The 19,027-nt window shown below is 46.5% G+C and overlaps 1 protein-coding gene across 2 annotated transcripts in view; it reads left to right on the forward strand.

The window, feature by feature from the left end:
• Positions 1–18,613, forward strand: part of LOC139048508 (uncharacterized) — a 30,774-nt gene extending 12,161 nt beyond the window's left edge. Inside the window, exons 7-14 of one of the 2 annotated variants that reach the window (XM_070522909.1) lie at positions 3,191–3,226; positions 4,007–4,177; positions 6,003–6,202; positions 7,408–7,502; positions 10,197–10,314; positions 13,097–13,243; positions 14,601–14,714; positions 18,147–18,605. In XM_070522909.1, the coding sequence (XP_070379010.1) occupies positions 3,191–3,226; positions 4,007–4,177; positions 6,003–6,202; positions 7,408–7,502; positions 10,197–10,314; positions 13,097–13,243; positions 14,601–14,714; positions 18,147–18,302 (1,037 nt within the window). In that variant the 3' untranslated portion in view covers positions 18,303–18,605. Of the gene's footprint in view, positions 1–3,190; positions 3,227–4,006; positions 4,178–6,002; positions 6,203–7,407; positions 7,503–10,196; positions 10,315–13,096; positions 13,244–14,600; positions 14,715–18,146 lie in introns of both variants that reach the window. The other variant, XM_070522910.1, reaches the window with a different exon arrangement.
• Positions 18,614–19,027: the final 414 nt, after the last annotated feature.

Genomic DNA, 19,027 nt, shown 5'->3' on the forward strand with positions numbered 1-19,027 from the left:
TATAGGCTCCAATGAGGACTCCCGGATGCAGCTTGTAGCTTTTCGGTATCCCTACTTCCCTAGACATTTTGTCGAGCTTGATGATAGCCCCCTCGAAAGAAAAAAAAAGGACTAGGAGGCGGCGGACACATCAAGAAAATTGGCGAGGGTTGAAGTGAAGGCACAATGCTTGGAATGACAGGGAGCTCAGTAAGTTGGTTGGGATCCATGGTTTAAAAAGACTGCTATACAAAACACGGAAACAAAAGGAACTAAAAAGGCATATGTAGAGTCGGTTTCGCTCACCTTCTCAAACGACGTAATTGCAGAGCTTTTACAGAAAAAATTTATCTTTGCATTTTGATTAGATTTGGCAACCATTCCACGCGTACTTGAGGCTGATTAGCATCCCAGACTATGTGATTCACACATCGCATACAGGTTTACTGCGCCATCCCCATCGACATGGCAGATATCACATTTGTTGCCTTTTTTTACTTGTCAAGAACTTCAAGGGGCCCTGAACCACCCCTCAGGCTTGATGAAGTAACGTAGTCCGCGGGTAGCATATGCTAATATGAACATCTCCGCCAAGTTTTGCTCTCGTACGCGGTGGGCGAAGCTCTCAAGGGGATCTCGAAGTCACCTTTCTCTCAAACGGTCGTTTCAACAGAAGCCTGCCTCCTTAACTTGCTTAAGGAGCCAGAGTTATGCTTCATTTTGTAGTAAAGTGGATTCCCATACGTGACTGCTCCCGGTAGCAGCGGCCGGTTGTTGCGTAGTGCAGATACAGCGGTCGGCGTGGGGTACCACCACGACTGGCTAAGCGCACTGCAGTTCGCTGAGGACAATCGTGTCTGGCTTGTGTTTGGCGCGCAGTAGGCCCCCAAAATTGGAACTCGTGGCATCTACGTTGACATCCAAAATAAGATTTCGACTTTGTGCCACAGTGGGAATTAGAAGGCAGAGCGTTGTGTGCCCGCCCCACGGCGCCATAGCCCTCACAGTGCGAGACATTGAAGAACAAATGGGAGCACAGCGTAGGCCACGCCTGATTGCTAGTAAACCCGCTTTTGCTGAACACATTCAAACACATTTTGTGGCAGAGTATTTCTGAAATAGTCTATCTTTGCTTCAAATGCCGTTCTCCACTTCGATGAACAATGGTTCAGGGCCCCTATACACCCGAGACTCTCCTCTGCTGCCAACATTTCTGTGTCGCCAAATTTTTAAGACACAGTCTTCTTAGCTCGCTTCACATGGCTTTGGCATATTCAGCATCTGGCTATCCTGTAAACAAAAGGGGCAATTTCATCGTTTTGGAGTGTTGTAACAAGCTGCAAAAGGTATCGAAACATAGATATCAACAAGACAAGGATTGATGACTAGCCGCACAGTAGGTAAAATTAACGGCACGGGAGTAATTAGCGTCAATACAACAAAAAATTAAACACATTGCATTATGCCCCTGTAAAGGGTGCACCGCCACAACTGGAGACATGGTAAGGCAAAACCGCCTTACAGAACACTTTTTGGGAAATTGTGCGAGTTCGTTGTGACAAAGCAGGACTCGTTCAGTTTAAGTTTAAGTTTCAGTTTCAGTTTATTATTCTTTAAATACAATGCACTGGAAAGATACAATATACAGACGAGGGTCCCAAAGTCGAAGACTGCAACGGGACCCTCGTACCGTTGCACTGTAAGTCAGACTGTAGGTAAGACTGCAAGTCAATGTTGCCTAGAACGCGGGTTCGCCGGTGACCAGACCGCGCTAGAATTAGTCGCAGAGTGAATAAAGTTAACGGTATGGGCGTAATTAGCGCCGATACAGTCGAAAATTAACCACATTGCGCTACATCCCTGTAAATGGTGCACCGCCATAGATGGAGACCTAGTGGGGCAAAGCCGTCTTACGGCACACTTTTGGTAAATGCAGCGAATTTGCTGTGACTAAGTAGGGCTAGTTCAAGGCAATGGTGTCTGGAAGGCGGCTTAACTGGTGCGGTACGGGCTTAATTAGTGTCAGTATAGTCGAAAAGTGAACACATTGCACAATAGACGGTACTGCCTCGGGGATTGGCTCACCTGGCCTCTTGGTTGAAAAAGAAGGGATCAACCAAGTGTCGAAGCTAAGAGGGACAAAATCGACCTAATGATGCGTGAAACACCATAGGAACCTCTGCTGAGCCTTCTTTTCAAAAAAGAAGGCCTCAGCAGGGACCTCGCGCTTGACCCACTCCTACTATCTAGTACACTTAATTTGAAACAAATTCTGGTGTTGCAAATGGAACAACTTGCAATGATTGTGCTCGCCCGCAGAGATTTATCTTGCTTAGTCTTTGGTCTTGCCGTGTATATAAAACTATGATTGTCCAGACATTTTTTCTTTAAAGCGAAATAGTAACGCAAGATGTACGTTTGAAGCTACAAGCACGAAGATAAGGTAAATCCGTGTAGTAACCATCATAACCACCATTCTCTGGTCCTGAATGAATGGAGCACGACAGTTCCCTGTAAAGAAGGGGGCCGACAGATGGGGTAGCACATTGTGGTATAAAAGGTACATAAACGTAGATAGTGTGTTCAGAAAGGCTGGAATACGTTTCGATGGGTGGACCTATTGTCTTTGACAAACATAGGTCCATCCAGTGGCGTAGCAACAGGGGGGGCCGGGGGGCCGTGGGCCCCGGGTGCAAGGGGCCAGTGAGGGGGGGGGGTGTCATACGTCTGAAGACACCCCTCTTTCCGCCGGCTACACCCGGGGAGGGGGGTGACAGAAGAGCTATGGGCCCCGGGTGCCAGACGACCTAGCTACGCCACTGGGTCCATCTATCGAAAGTCTTTGAGAAAGGCCCATCTATCGGAACGTAGACCAGCCTTTCTGAAGCAATTCATCTCTGTTCATGTAACTAGAGTTTACAGTAGTAATTTCTATGGGGAAATCAGTGATATTAGCACGAACACCGAGATAGGGAGGCGAGTGCGCTGCACACTATCTCGAAGGCGAGGTCATTAGCGTCAGTTTTCGTCATGAGAGGCCACTTACGCATATGCTCCCGTTGAAGGTGAGTTACTGTTCAAAGTTATCCGGGAGCGCTGGGAAACGACCAATCAAAAATGCCATTACGTCACCACGTCTTCTTTGTTTTTGTTTATGTGTGTCTAGAAATTATTATCGCCATTGTAACTTGTTGCTTTTCTGTGTGCGCAGCACCACCAATACACCGAAAACAGTGGGTGACCTACTGTAAGTGAAGCCAACCTACATCTGCTTATGAGTTTCTAGCAAATTGAGCGAGGCACTATCTATCTATCTATCTATCTATCTATCTATCTATCTATCTATCTATCTATCTATCTATCTATCTATCTATCTATCTATCTATCTATCTATCTATCTATCTATCTATCTATCTATCTATCTATCTATCTATCTATCTATCTATCCATCTATCCATCTATCCATCCATCTATCCATCCATCCATCCATCCATCCATCCATCCATCCATCCATCCATCCATCCATCCATCCATCCATCCATCCATCTATCTATCTATCTATCTATCTATCTATCTATCTATCTATCTATCTATCTATCTATCTATCTATCTATCTATCTATCTATCTATCTATCTATCTATCTATCTGTCTGTCTGTCTGTCTGTCTGTCTGTCTGTCTGTCTGTCTGTCTGTCTGTCTGTCTGTCTGTCTGTCTGTCTATCTATCTATCTATCTATCTATCTATCTATCTATCTATCTATCTATCTATCTATCTATCTATCTATCTATCTATCTATCTATCTATCTATCTATCTATCTATCTATCTATCTATCTATCTATCTATCTATCTATCTATCTATCTATCTATCTATCTATCTATCTATCTATCTATCTATCTATCTATCTATCTATCTATCTATCTATCTATCTATTCCATCCATCCATCCTGTCTGTCTGTCTGTCTGTCTGTCTGTCTGTCTGTCTGTCTGTCTGTCTGTCTGTATAAATGACTCGTCTGTTCGCAGACGACTCCCCGATACGCGTGACGCCCAATGTGCTGCTGTGCGCCACCAGCGGCCGCGGAGCCGACAAATTGGCTACGGCTCTGGACACCTACTGCACGCACGTCATATACACCGGACCGCTGACCATCGGACGCTCCGAGTCCAGCGGAAAGCTCCAGGTGCACGTCCGAGGTACGACCGATTTTCTGGGCTTTGCTTATTTAAATCAATGGGGAAGGAGTTGAGGTCACTGACCAAGTCAAGGTAAAAAGAAAGACGCAGAGACACTTCGGAACCCGTACGGGTTCCGAAATGTCTCTTCGATTTTATTTTTTTCACCTTCTTCGTCACGTTATCTGACCAGAGGAACTTTTGTCGAACGCTTGGCTACATCAAATAAATCGTTCTCAAAACTTGTAGCCGTCACAGGCAACTCAGACTCGCTCTTAGGCCGGTTGTACAAATTGCAAGATGACGTAACTAGAATGTGAATTCTGGCTGATACAAACTATGTGGAACAATCGGAAACAAAGACGAATTCGTTTTGTAGGGCTGGAACTTTTGAAGCATACATGGTGCCATGTTGTCTAAAAACTGCACAACTCTTCTAAAGTTTCGATGGCGCCTTTTAAGAAAAACAATTACCAGCTATTCATTGAAACTAGTGGCTCATTGTTTAAAAGTAGTACTGTAAAAAAAGGAGCAGTACACTTGTAAAGCGCGTAAAAGCAGGTGCTCGTCAGCTGGTGTGAGAAATATGGAAGGAAAAAAATGGAAGGATTTCATAATCCTGCTGTAATTTTACCTATTAGAAGCGGACTTACCTGTCATAGCATTTCTTCATCGACAATTCTCCATATCCTTATGTTAACCCAAATTTTTGATGGCCAAATTTGTAACTTTTCTTTGCCCTTAGTAAATTATTTACGCATCGGAAGTCCGAAGGGACAGCGACGGCCAGTGGACAGCCCCGAAAATCCGCTGCGGCAAACAAATCAACGCGAGTCCTTTGCAAGGCGCACATCTTGTACGACGAATGGTCTATTCAAGCACATCTTTTTTACCTTATAATTAAATTTACAGCGACGACGACGAGCTGTGTCATGAGTGACTTTCTGGTCGGTCATCCTACGTTCTTTTTTTTAAATTATGGGCCTTTACGTGGCAAAACCACCTTCTGATTATGAGGCACGCCGTAGTGGATGACTCCAGAAATTTTGACCACCTGGGCTTCTTTAACGTGCACCTAAATCTAAGTACACGGGTGTTTTCTCATTTCGCTCCCATCGAAATGCGGCCGCCGTGGTGGCCGGGATTCGATCCCGCGACCTCGTGCTCAGCAGCCCAACACCATAGCCACTGAGCAACCACGGCGGGTGTCCTACGTTTAGGATCGCGCTCACCTCCATCGAGCGCGGGGCGACAATGTCGCAGGGCAAGCGCCTTCGAGACCTCCGCTATGGAGCAACGCGCCGTGCCCGCGAGATTCCGGAAGTGACGTCACCTCTAGGAGAACCAACTCGCGTGGCGGTTCACCAACTGTGGCTTGCCAATTTAATGCTCGTCTCTCACGCTGTGACCACGGGTTCCAGTCCCAGCCGAGGGTGAGTTCGGGTGCAGCTTATGTATAGGACGTGTATAGACGTTTAGAAAAGCGTTCCTTCATCAACGCATGTTTCTGCAGAGGTCGATAAGTCTGGGTGACCCTTTTCCATCTGTGCCGCTATCTCGTACAAGTTCGAAAAACCGACGTTCGATTTCGCCTCGCGCGATTGTCCAGGCTGCGCCGATATCGCGGCCCAGGCCAATCTAGGCCGATCGCGTGAGGCGAAATCGAACGTCGGCTTTTCGAACGGGTACAAGATAGCGGCTCTGGTCACCACATGCGAGGCCCACGTAGAGCTGGACACGATGTATGTGGCCCAATACCAGTGGCAAGTCTTGACGTCTCGATTTCGTCGGGCGGGCGATTTGCGTGAACGGCCGGTCGATGGCAACGCGCGGATGCGTTTTTCAGACCGAGACGGCTACCGCGTGTTCAGCGGGCTCAGCAGGAACCGCGAGCGGTACCTGTCGTTTCGGTGGGGCGCCGGCACCTGGAACGAGGGCGACGTCCTGCAGGCGCTGGTGGCACACCTGCGCTACGAGAGACTGCGCGGCGTCGAACTGGTCATGGCCAGCCAGATGCACCGGACCAAGTTCATCAGGTTCTGCCAGGTATGTAGCACGGCTCCTTCCCGTCTCAATCGTCACTTACAGCGCATACATAGACGAGGGACAAAAAACTGGAGGACGCTTAAGCTTCGCCTTCAAGAGTGGAACGCGACAGCGTTCCCGTCGACCCGCCAAGGGATGTAAGACAATGGGCTTCGGCGCAGCGACTATGCGCCCCGCATCGGACGCGGTGAGCGTCGAGCAACGCAGCGTTCGGCGCGGCAACGAAATGTGCGCCTGAGCAAGCGACGCACGCCTCTAAGGCAACACCGCATTCACTAGAGGCGCGTTTGTACCGCTTTGAAGCATGGAACTCGTGGCTCAGTGGTAGCGCCTCCATCTCACACTCCGGAGACCCTGGTTCGATTCCCACCCAGCCCATCTTGCAAGTTGTTTTTTATTCATGAAGGACCTGCTGGGATTTATCGCTCACGGCCAACGCCGCCGACACCGACACCTACGCCGACGACACCGGCTTTTCTGCGACACGAGCTCCTTAACGCTGTCGCGTTAAAAGGTTCGGTTAGCAAGCCATCAATCGCACTAACAGACAAAGGACTCGTTTTCCTGAGGTCGCACATGCGCTCTCGTACATCTTAGGGAACAAATTCTGAATGCATGCTCATGTCGGGTTGCTGCTTGTAGAGGGCGCTTTTGTCTTGGTGTTTAGGGTATATATGTTTGTTTCTGAAAATAAAAATCAGTTGGAAGTCAGCGCTTGTCTTCGTCGTCCTTTTTGTCCCTCGTCTATGTATGCGCTGTGAGTGACGATTGATACCATGGAATACCAACTAGCCCGTACTCAAAACCTTCCTTCCCGTCACCCGAATATGGCCTGCGGCAGCCCGATGTCGCGCGGATGTTTCAAGATTGTTAAAGCGTATAGGCTTTCCTTGTGAACAGACCACGATTTTCTCGTTGCTGCCCAACCGTTTTTGTTGTGAACCGATCCTGAAGACAGCGCGGTCCAACACAGCGACAAAAACCACAAGGTGATACCTTATCACCGTTGATACCGCTAGCCCCATCTGTATTGCACGGCTGTGTACCGTGTGGTACGGCGCTATGGTGCGCAACCACCGTTGGTACCGGTGGCACCGTGCTGGTGCCATACGGTGACACTGTAGTAAGGAGAGCGTTCTGGCATTCGCTCGGGACAGCTGTCGCATGTAATTAACGCTCGCTTATCTTTATGGTTCCTTGCGCAGAACTTCGTGCACAAGATGAGGAGTAACGAAAGCCTCATCATCAAAGTGCAGAGGACGGTGGAGCTCACCAAGGGCCTCTTCGAAAGGCTGGCCAGGCAAGTAGTATACATTGTAGTAGAACACGTTGTAGGGCCTGTTGGTTCATAGCTTTCAAAAAGATGAAGCGTCAACGGTGGCAGCACACTAAGAAAGAACATAGACAGGACAAGGCGCTTCCAGTCTTTGTTCCTTGTCCTGTCTTTGTGCCTTCTTAGTGTGCTGTCCCTGTTGGCGCTTCATCCTTTTGAAAGTAGTACACAAACAGATAGCATACACAACCGATGCACACATCTTGCGTGGGCATTAGCGCAAAGAATGGAGCCCACGATAAACCTGAGAGAACGAGAATCACGAACATGGTCATGAAGGTCTCTGACGTACAGGGTGTGCCAAATATAATGCACCAAGATTTTAAAAAAAATATTCAAATACTATTTAGCTGTACAGAAGCGAGGTAATGTTTGCTGTCGCATGGAGATACTCAGAGATTGTTTTGCATGGTGCCTAATTACATAATTAGACCTAATTAATGAGTAAACTTATCAAGCATCATAATTAGATGAAAATTGTCAATGAGAAAATTGTACTGCGACATGGAAAACTCTCAATACTGGTTTCTGTTGGTCTATACGTGCAACATGAAAGTTATTCCGAGCGTGAAGAAGCGGCTTGTCGCGGGGAAATTGTTGAACTAATTATTACCTAGCCAAATTAAGATAACTAACGAAACAGCGTGAAAGAGGTTGGTTGAATGGGACCACATATATACACAATGCCACATACTCAGCCACGCAATTTGGTCCGATCGCTGGTTACGAAACCTGTTCCTTCAGCACAGTATAGCCCGATGCGCGATCCATTCGATCATGGACTACCAAGTTACCCAGGTAGGCGGGAAAACGATTAGATACAAACACGCATAAATAAATGAAAAATTATGGGGTTTTACGAGCCAAAACCACTTTCTGATTATGAGGCACTCCGTATTGGCGGACTCCAGAAATTTCGACCACCTGGGGTTCTTTAACGAGTACCTATATCTGAGTACACGGGTATTTTCGATTTCGCCCCCATCGAAATGCGGCCGCCGTGGTGGGGATTCGATCCCGTGACCTCGTGCTCGGCAGCCCAACACCATAGCCACTGAGCGTAAATAAATAGTCGGCTCCGGGAAAGTGCTAGAAGTATCCTAAGAATGCTAACGCATTCATAAGTAGATAAACTCACTTACTGAACTTATTAACAAAATGTCCCTAACTTATCTAATTAAAGAGATAATTATTAGAGACAGCGGAGCGAAACCGAGCAAACGCAACGCACGCTAAATTATTTTGCCAAGCGTTCTCTTGGCGAGATCGCTCTGCAAACATGCTGTAAAAGCGCAGAAGAAATGTAACGGAAACGTACTTCGCTACGCGTTTAACTGCGACTTATGTAATTTACATGCTCATAATTACCGATATACACAGCAGTATAGCTTTCTACGGCCCGTTTGTAAGGCAACACCGCATTCACTAGAGGAGTTTTTGTCCAACTTTAAACGATCGAACTCGTGGCTGAGTGGTAGCGTCTCCGCCTCACACTCCGGAGACCCTGGTACGATTCCCTGCGCAGCCCAACTTGCAAGTTGTTTTTATTCATTAATTGCCTGCCTGGATTTCCCGCTCACGGCCAACGCTGCTGACGCCGACGACACCGGCTTTTCTGCGACACGAGCTCCTTAACGCCGTCGCGTTAATAAATGTGGAAGAGGCACCTTTCCCGGTGAAAGGATTGCAGGATCGCACAGCCTGGCCGTCTGGCGCGGCTGATTGATTCCCATCTACTTACGTCTACACCTCTGGTGTCCCTGTATGAAACCATCGAGGTATTTTCGTGACCAAAAGGAACGTACGCAAGAACCATAACCATGATACAATGAAAGACGCGCAGCGAGATTCGCCGCGTCCCCCGAATTATCTCTTCATCGTCAGCCAGGATATTCTCGCGCTTCTCACAGCGCTCGCTTTCTCAAGACGAAGATTCGTAAAGGTGTTTTTATGCGAAGCATACCAGCCGCACAACCACGCTCTTCCTTGCTGCGCCGCGCGCGGCCGCGTAGCTACCATTGAGGGTATGAGCCATTGTTCGTTGCTGCGCGTCTCATATGTGGGTCTATTCTCTTTTAAGTTTGCTATGTTTGTTATTAAGTTGCTTCTATTTTGCGAAGCATACTAGCCGCACAACTACGCTCCTCCTTGCTGCGCCGCGCGCGGCCGCGTAGCTACCATATGACGTCATAACAGCTGCAAAAGCGGATGCTCAACTCGTGCGCTCGCTTGCGGCCGCGTAGCTACATAGCCGGGTCTCAGCTCGTGCGCTCGCCTGCATGAGTTGTTTCTTCGTCTAGCCGAACCAAATATAGACAAGCAACAGCAGTTCACCAGGCTAAACAGTGGCCCAACAAATAAAATAAAGGCTAGTATGCTTCGCATCCTGGGCTTAACCTTAGCTAAGCCACAGCCATTTTTTATTCCACCTTTTTAGTCATGGCCTCCGTGGCGGAATAATAAGTGTATCGGGATTTTGTGCTTGCCAAGACGCGTCTGAAGCGCGACAGAACATCGACAGAAGTTTCCCTGCGTAGCCCGCCTCAGCTCTAGCTCACCGACGCTCTCGAATTTATCTTCTTGCGTGTGCAGTTATTTTCTTCCTTCAGAAACGACACTCATTATTTGCGACACTCACTGCGCGCGCGCGAATGCTCGCAGCATTCCCGTGTTCCTGGTCCTGGAGGCCCAAGTGGCACAGATGCCAGACATGAAGAGCAAGCGATACCCCAACCCTTACCAGCCGTTCTCCGGGTCGCACAACAAGGACGTGTACATGGTAGGCATACCAGTCGGTGACGAACGCCAGTTGCCGTTGCTCTTTAATGCGTTAGCATTACAAAGCCTGCTCCGTAACACCGTAATTTGCAGTTTGCTTCTCAAGCAGCAGGACGTGTGTCGAGTGAACTTCCTGAACGACGCCTGGCAATGTGGTGAACGCTGCGCTTTAAATTATGGATCCAAGACCTCAAAGAGGGGCGGCTCGATGCAAACGCATTTAACTCTCATTTACCGCTAAACCGCAACTGATATTTCTTTTAATTCAATCTCCCGGAGAATAAAAAAAAATTGACTGCCGCTTCAGCGGAGTTTTGCAGATTTGACGCGAATCAGAAAGTGAACAGGCAAATTTCACGGTACCGGTAGTAGTAATTCTTAGGCTGCAAAAAGGACAACTGTGCCGAGAAATCAGTAGTTTTTTTTTTACCGTGAAATGCCGACTATGCCTTCGATATTTGAAGCTAGAGATAGATTGATAAAAAGAAATCTCCGATGGGAGTTCAACTGAGGAGGAGACACAGCTCGCCAGCTCCTTCCATGATTACTTGCTAAAATCTACACAGGCCTTGCTTATCGACATACTGTTGCCATGAACACGAGTAGCTAAGCTAGGCCCCTCGCAAGAATCTTAAATGACTCCTTCCGTGCTCCAGTCGACTCTATCGAACAGCTGTAAATTTCCTAAACGAATTACAACACTCTGTTGTCTGAACGTTCTCGACTGCATTTCCATTTCCTTGGCACCTCTTTCTGGTCCTATAATAGACTACCAGTTATATTCTGTATGCTTACGTGGCCTGGGCAACTTCATTTGTTTTTTTATAATCTCTTTTGTAATACGTCCGAATCTATAAATACAGCGGCAAATACACGAATGTCGAACTCAAAAATACCTTGTATGTATAAATTCCAGGATTTTTTTTTTGGAAGTCTTCTTCCTTCGTACTGTCACGGAGTGCCACAGGCATCCAGCTGAGTTAGTGCGTGCAGACACCGCGGCATCTTTCGCATCGAAAACAGGAAAGACGTTTCTTTAAAGCATGCCATTTTAATTCAACGGATCACCTTTTTTGTGGTATGACGTAATCAATGGAGTGTGTGCACCATTGGATTTGGGTTCTCGTATATTTTATACATCTGCCTTCGCGCTTGTTTCGTACTCGTGTTATTAATTCTGTGCTGGTGTCGTGCAGTATTAGGATCTAATTAGAGATGATAGTGTTGTTGTTTATGATGAACTAAGATTATTATCTGATGCTATCAGTTTATTAGCGTATGGGTTTTTTGAACGCAGGTATTGTAAACTCTATATGCTCATGCAAACGGTTGCCTTGGCACGGGAATATGGCCGGTAACTAACTAACTAACTAACTAACTAACTAACTAACTAACTAACTAACTAACTAACTAACTAACTAACTAACTAACTAACTAACTAACTAACTAACTAACTAACTAACTAACTATCTAACTAACTAACTAACTAACTAACTAACTAACTAACTAACTAACTAACTAACTAACTAACTAACTAACTAACTAACTAACTAACTGAGTAACTAAGTTTGAACCAGACAATTATATTTTCCCATTACTATGATGTTACAGCAGAAGCGCAATTCTTTCAAGCATGGAGGCACAGATGACAACTGCACATTGGTTTTGTGAGCGAAGCTCTTGCTGGATTCTTAGTTCTTCACCCAGCATAGAATATTAGCTACACCCATTCGCTCTCTAATTCATTACCGCTGTCTCCTGGTGCGTTCACATTACGCCCCTTGGACTGGCGTGACAGGTTGCGCATTCGCAGCCGCGGTGGCTGCATTTTGCACGTAGCAGTGTACAGAAACGATCTCCTTATACCCCGTTACGTGCGCTGGATAAAAGGGGCCTGCGCAGCCGAAATTAAACCGGAAGCTTCTGCAATGGTGTCTCCCATTGCGGCTAGGTTTGGGCCATGGAACCCTCTAAGTCGATCAACTGTTTGGCAAGAGATAGCTATACAAGCGTTCACGCGAATTAGTACCAGTGTGAGCGCCTGGATAATAACGAAATAAGAAGTGTGCGGTTGAAGTTTGAAGTCCATTTGCAGCGCGAAAGGCAAACAAGCACAATTTTTTTTCAGCAGTGCATTAGCAGGTGCCAAAGTGAAACTGACCGGAAGACCTCCTGTTTCACTATGTACGCAACGTAACGGTCTAAGCAACAACACGATGCACCGAGCAAGCGATTAAGTACTGTAAGAATTATGTATACATGCAAGATCACGAGATAAAATAATAAATTAAAGAACGGTGCTCATAAAAAATATTATTTAGTGATCATAAGCTTAGCGATATCACTATAACAATACAACACGAAAGAATTTGCTTAAAATCAATATGGACACAGAGATTGAAGAAATTTATACATTATATAAATTGCTGCAAAATATACTACAAAACACGAATCCGAAAACGTAACAGAAAAGAAAGAAAGAAATCCGCAAGGAAAGAACGAAGAAAAGGAAAAGAAATCACGGAGAAGGCAGCTCTTCTAACAATATTACTCTTAATTTTTCTGTTCAAAGGATTACAAAAAAGACGTAATCTTTAGGTCTATAAGAATTGCATTTCAAATAGCTAATACTGCCGAATCTGACTGTCAACGTTCCGTAATTAGATGCGATTTCGGGTAACAAGAAGTCATCCCGTTCAGAAAATGTTGTGCTGTACGAGTTGAAGACGTGACTCAAGAAATGTCAGCAACTGGATCCTTCATGTCTGACGCGTGATGTGCAGCGGTACCGGCTGTGGAGGGTCCACCCATGGCGGCGACAGCTGCGCGTGAACAACGTTTGTTTCACGCTCTCCATGACGGTGATCAAGGCGCACAAGGGCCCCACCAAGAACAACATGCTCGCGTACTCCTACACAGGCCTCAAGGAGGTACGCGAGGAGAGGACCCCCCCTGGGCTCCCGTTCTTAACTTTCGCTCATTGGCGTTTTTCCGATAATAATTACGAGAATTGAAAACAGCGCACCGCGTGTTTTACGATAGCCGTTGCCGTCGTCATTGTCGTCTGTTTTGTGCTCGTGCTTGCTCGAGTAGTTTGTGATGATTACTTAGTTGGAGTTGCCTGCTCAACGGTGAGGGATTCGCGGTAAAGTGGTAGAATTCGCTGGCCCAGCTTCACAGCGGAGCTGGGCATCATACTTTCCGCGATAACCACAAGTACGCGTACGAACAAAACCATAAAGTAAAACTGTTCAATTGTGGATTTTACTGGTGCGTGTTGTAATTTCAGAAATGCTACTGAAAGTACAGCATTTCGCTAGAAACCATACTTTTTATATGAACTCAAGAAAGCTATGTACATTTGCTACCACCGGATATCTTTAAGACACAAGCTTGAGCCATCCCAGTGTAGTGGCTTTGGCGTTATGCTGCTGAGCTCGCGGTCGTGGGATCAACCTACGTGGCAGCAGTGGCAGCATTTCCATGAGGACGAAACGCAAAAAAAAAACACCCGTCCACTTTGAATTGGGTGCACGTTAAAGAAAGACACTTGGCCAGAATTAATCCCGAGTTCCCCACCTCCCCTCCACTACGGCGTTCCTCATAAACATATCGGGGTTTTGCCGCGTAATACCTCAGATTTGAAGTGCCTTGAACCATGTTACTGTGTATATGCGGGCTCAAAATGTGTCGTGCGCTGTTGTACCCGTTACCCTTTTCGCCGTCCTGCGTATCGCCCAGAGGTGCGGCAAGGATTACTCGAGTAGAATTTTTTCCCGAGATAGATGTTTGAAATGGATGGATGGATGGATGTTATGAGCGTCCCCTTTGGAACGGGGTGGTGGGTTGCGCCACCAAGCTCTTGCTACTACGCTGTCTAATATTCTACCTAAGTTAAACAATGAAAAAAAAACACTATGAACTACCACGCCCAAATTTTCTGATCCCCTATTGCGAACTGTGCTTTAGTACGTCTCCGTCTTTTGTCGTTTCCCTACTTTTCTTCTACCAATCCTCCAGTCGCCTCTTACTAATGTCTATTGCGGACATGTTTGCTTTACCACTGCTCCCTCTGAACCCAAGGGCTTCAAGGAGGCCAGTGGTGCCTAAATCGACCGCTGGGTAGACGTCTTCACGCTTGAAATTTCGCGCTTGATTAGCGCCCTCTGCCGTAGAGTTCGAGTGGTCGGACTAGCGTGTCCATGACCTTGTGCCTCAATGTGGGGTGGTTCGTCAAGTTTGCGACAATATTTCGGTTTTATGCCTGTTGTTCCATTCCCCGCATAGGCTTGCCAACAAACGTCCATGGAGATGGGCGTGGATTGGAAGGCTCTCTCGCGGTTCAGGGAGAACCGGACGGTCTTCTACGCATACGACAACAAGCAGACTATCACTAGCAAGGTATATGTACGGCTATTTATGGTTAGCTGTGATGTCGAGTGTAATCAAACTGCTCTCATTTCAGCTGTTCGCCCTTTCTTTATTTTGGGCCTCTTGACTGGGTATGCTCTGTTCTAGCCGTGCCCCTGCTATAACGACTCGGTACTCCGAGGTGCCTTGAAAATAGCACTTCCACACAGTTCAGCCTGTACACCATGTACAGGATGTAACTGTAGTATTTCTTCACTAAAGTGCGTTTATACTGCTTTATGCTGTTTATATTGCTGCAAATTCCAAGAAACTATATAAAAGAAGAAGTACATTTCTTTTGTCAGAATTGCAGGTGAATGTTGCCACAGAGGTGCACAATTTCTTCAGGAAATTGCATATGTTAGACGGAGGATAACTTTATTCGTGTTTTCTACTGTAGTGTTTTGGCCGCTCGAGGCACTTTGCGTGTTTTCACGGGCTTCTTTCACGCTCGGAAAAGCACTTTCGTGTAGCACGTATTGAAGAACAGAAAGCTGTATCGGGAGTTTTTCATGACATTTTTTTCCTTGACACTTTTAATCTATTTATAATATTTCATAAGTTAATTAAATAATTAAGACCACTCTAATATTTCGGAATTAAAAAGTAGTTTGAGCGTCTCAAAGCGGCGCAAACAACATTACCTTCGGTCCAGCTACGTGGCATTTGCATATTCTTAAACTCTGGCTTACGAAAAGGGTTCTACTCAAATTGAGGACGACGCAACGAGCTATGGAAAGAAGACTGATAGGTGTAACGTTAAGGGATAAGAAAAGAGCAGATTGGGTGAGGGAACACACGCGAGTTAATGACATCTTAGTTGAAATCAAGAAGAAGAAATGGGCATGGGCAGGACATGTAATGAGGAGGGAAGATAACCGATGGTCATTAAGGGTTACGGACTGGATTCCAAGGGAAGGGAAGCGCAGCAGGGGGCGGCAGAAAGTTAGGTGGGCGGATGAGATTAAGAAGTTTGCAGGGACGGCATGGCCACAATTAGTACATGACCGGGGTTGTTGGAGAAATATGAGAGAGGCCTTTGCCCTGCAGTGGGCGTAACCAGGCTGATGATGATGATGATGATGATGATGATGAAACTCTGGCTAAAGCTAGCTGGGACACCCTGTATATGTTAAGCGTGACATGCTTTTAGCTCCCGTTGCCGGCGACCTTCAAGAGACCTTGGGCCAAAGTACAGAGCCGTTATCCGGGCACTCAAAACCAGAAAGAAACGAGAACATCCGGGCAGCTTTGCGAGAGCAAAACGAGATCATCCGGGCAACCTGGCAAAACTTAAGAAAAATGCGGTCGCTGGCCGCAAACCCCTTGTACAGGAGCACATTACATACCCTGGTTACTGCGCAAAAAATATTGCTTCCGATGTTTTCCCAATGTTTGTTCACAATATAACTCAAGCTGTAATTACTTGTACGCTGAAGTTTCATTTGTCATTTCCACTAACCGCGTTCAAAAGGCCGATACAGTGCACCGTAGGCTTGATTGTCATCTTTCGGCGTTGAGGCAGAGTTGCCTGCGCTCTTTACAACGCCAGCGGTCCATGAGTTCCGCGGCGTGGGTTTTGCGCCTCCTCCTTCGAAAGATCAAATCAAATCTTTATTCAGCATTCTTCCGCGTAGAAAAAAAAGAATGCTAGGACAAGAGCAAAAAAGCTGCTACAAGCAGCTTGACGAGGCCCTTGCCCCTGTTTGACTGGCAGCGAAAAGGTTTTACACTCATTGTAAATACACATCGTTTACATATATGTGTTGCATCTCACAGAAAAAAGCAAGACAAATGTATTCGCGTACAATAGCATCCCACTTACAGGCCAACATGTCTGAAAACATATGCAGGAAAAGGAATGTATGACAAAAAGGATTCACGTACAATAGCATCCCACGTACAGGCCAACATGTCTGAAAACATATAGAGGAAATGGAAGGAAAAAAAACACATTTCTGGTCCAATTTAGACCATTTTCACTCAGGTCGTACAGACAATAAAAGAATCATACAAAGGTAATACGAAAACAAGTGACCTGCAATATAATAGAAAACGTTTACATTACATTTTTCCCTTCGCTTTTTTCCCCTTTCTTTCTTTTTTTTTAAGTTGAAGACCGTCGTTTTCTATTAAAAATTCTTTCCACTGTTTTCTAGTGATGGTCCTCGGGTCTATATGCCTCCTTTCAAGGCTATTTAGCAGGAATGGTACACGATATTGTAACCTGTTAAAGCCATTATTGGTTCGGGAAAATGGCAAATCCCATATTTCTCTTTGCCTTACGCTGTACGGCAGCTGCAATGGTTTTTTGAGGCAGCTCATCCGAAAAAAATGCTCATTTGTGCGTCTTAAGCTGCTCTGGTATTTTAAGAACAGGTTAAATATGTATGCATGCTTGACAGAAAGGACATTAAGTGACTGAAACAAATCCCGCGTATGGGAATCGTATGGGGCATTTGCGATATGGCGAATAACTTTTTTCTGTATTACAAGTAATTTGTGAATGTTTCTTTGAGATGTCCCCCAAACAAGGTTACAGTAGTTTATATGCGGGAGGAATAAAATGGCGCCACGCTGCGTGTCCAGGCCGGCAGCGTCCGGCGAGGCGCGAATGGTTGTGACATGGTTGTGAGTGATCGTCGTAATTACTCCAACCAATCTGCTTTGCCGGCTGCCATTTCATGCTTATATCTGCTCTTATTATTATCATTATACTAACCATTATGTTATCATTATATTACATTACTATTATCATTACAGAAGAGCTAGCATTCTTTTACTTGTTTAACATCGCCAGGATGATCTGCAGGTTCAAATTTCAATCGCTGACGCTGCCGGAAATGGCGTAGCTAGGGGGTGGAACTTGCCCATATGTCCCTCCTCCACCCCCTTCCCTCGCCTTCAGAGAGCAGAAAATTATGGCGAAGCCACTGGCTGTGGGCCAGGGTTCCCTCCCCGGCTCAGGGTGGATTTTCAACGCAAAGCATTCTTTGGTTCGTACCGGGCACCTTGAGCTAATTAGGTAAATTGCTAAGGGCTTCTTGAATGAACGATGACGTGTCCCATCTTGGGATTGAACCTCGGTCTTCCCAGCACCAATTCCCGATGCTCTACCCTCGCTCCATCTCCGTGAATTGTTCGGCGCAGTCCTTAGAATGTTATTCACTCAGAATGACGCGACTCTTAACGTCACCAGCATCGGTGCTGCGACACAGCCGCTGCAGTGTTACAAACGGACCGGCAGACTGGCGCGTCCAACCCAATATCTTGGCGCGCAACTGCTATCCGAAGCAAAGAGGGGGGCATCGTCTCCATAGACCGCTATTTCCCGTAGGAGAATGTGGCAGCGAATGTGCCACTGTCGCTGGCCCCTTTTGATAGGACCACAGTATATTTCACGGATGTTTCACCATTTCGCAGCTGTGGCGGTTGTCGCACGAGTTCCCGCGGTACTGCGTGGCCGTGTACGACGTCGAGCGGGACGACTTCGAGGACGTCTGTCCCAGGAAGAGCGTGCCCCTCCTGCGGGTCGTCAGGAAGCTGGTCACCGCCACGGCACAGTCCAGGGTCGAGTGACCACGCCGTCCCCGCTCGGGCCCTGGCCCTCCTCTATAAGCGCATAGAGGAGTCAAGCACGGGGAATCGAGCACCGCATAGGCGGGTGTGGTGGCGTGTAGGACAGCGGTGGCGGTAGTCCGAATATACCGCGAAGAAGAAAAAAACAGTCGATCTTTGTTTCGACGTCGCAAGCGGCCTCGTACTTGAGGGAACTGCGCACTTAACTGCGCAAATAAAGGAACTTAGTACATATAACATACTACTAACACACTCTGGTGCTGACACCAACTGCCTGGTCCTGTAGACGTTTTCAGAGATCAGTTCCCTGAGGGGCCACTGAACTCCGCGCAGCAGTTGATTCAGATTGGCATCTTTCTCGAAGTGTGCGAACACCTTTGAAGACTAGTCTGTGGTATGGTTCCAAGTAAAACGATAACTGAATGCGTGCTTAAACAAAGCCTATCCGTCTGATGCTCTAAAAGGCTTCGCAGCGGTCGATATAGGCATACCAATCGGCTTGTATATTGATCTGTACTGACCCTACAGTACACTGGCTGTGTTCTTTATGGACAAACATCACGTTACACCGAAATATCTGCGATACAACAAATATCCCTGAAGTGCATATTTATTTTTGGTTAAGTAAAAATAAATGAAGATATGTTGCTGACCAAGTAATAAGACGTTAGAAAACAGGGTGCTGTTCTGGGTCTCGTGACAATCGCATCCAAGCCAAGACAATC

The sequence above is a fragment of the Dermacentor albipictus genome, chromosome 8 (assembly GCF_038994185.2).
Source record: "Dermacentor albipictus isolate Rhodes 1998 colony chromosome 8, USDA_Dalb.pri_finalv2, whole genome shotgun sequence".
In the NCBI taxonomy this organism is placed as follows: Eukaryota; Metazoa; Arthropoda; class Arachnida; order Ixodida; family Ixodidae; genus Dermacentor; species Dermacentor albipictus.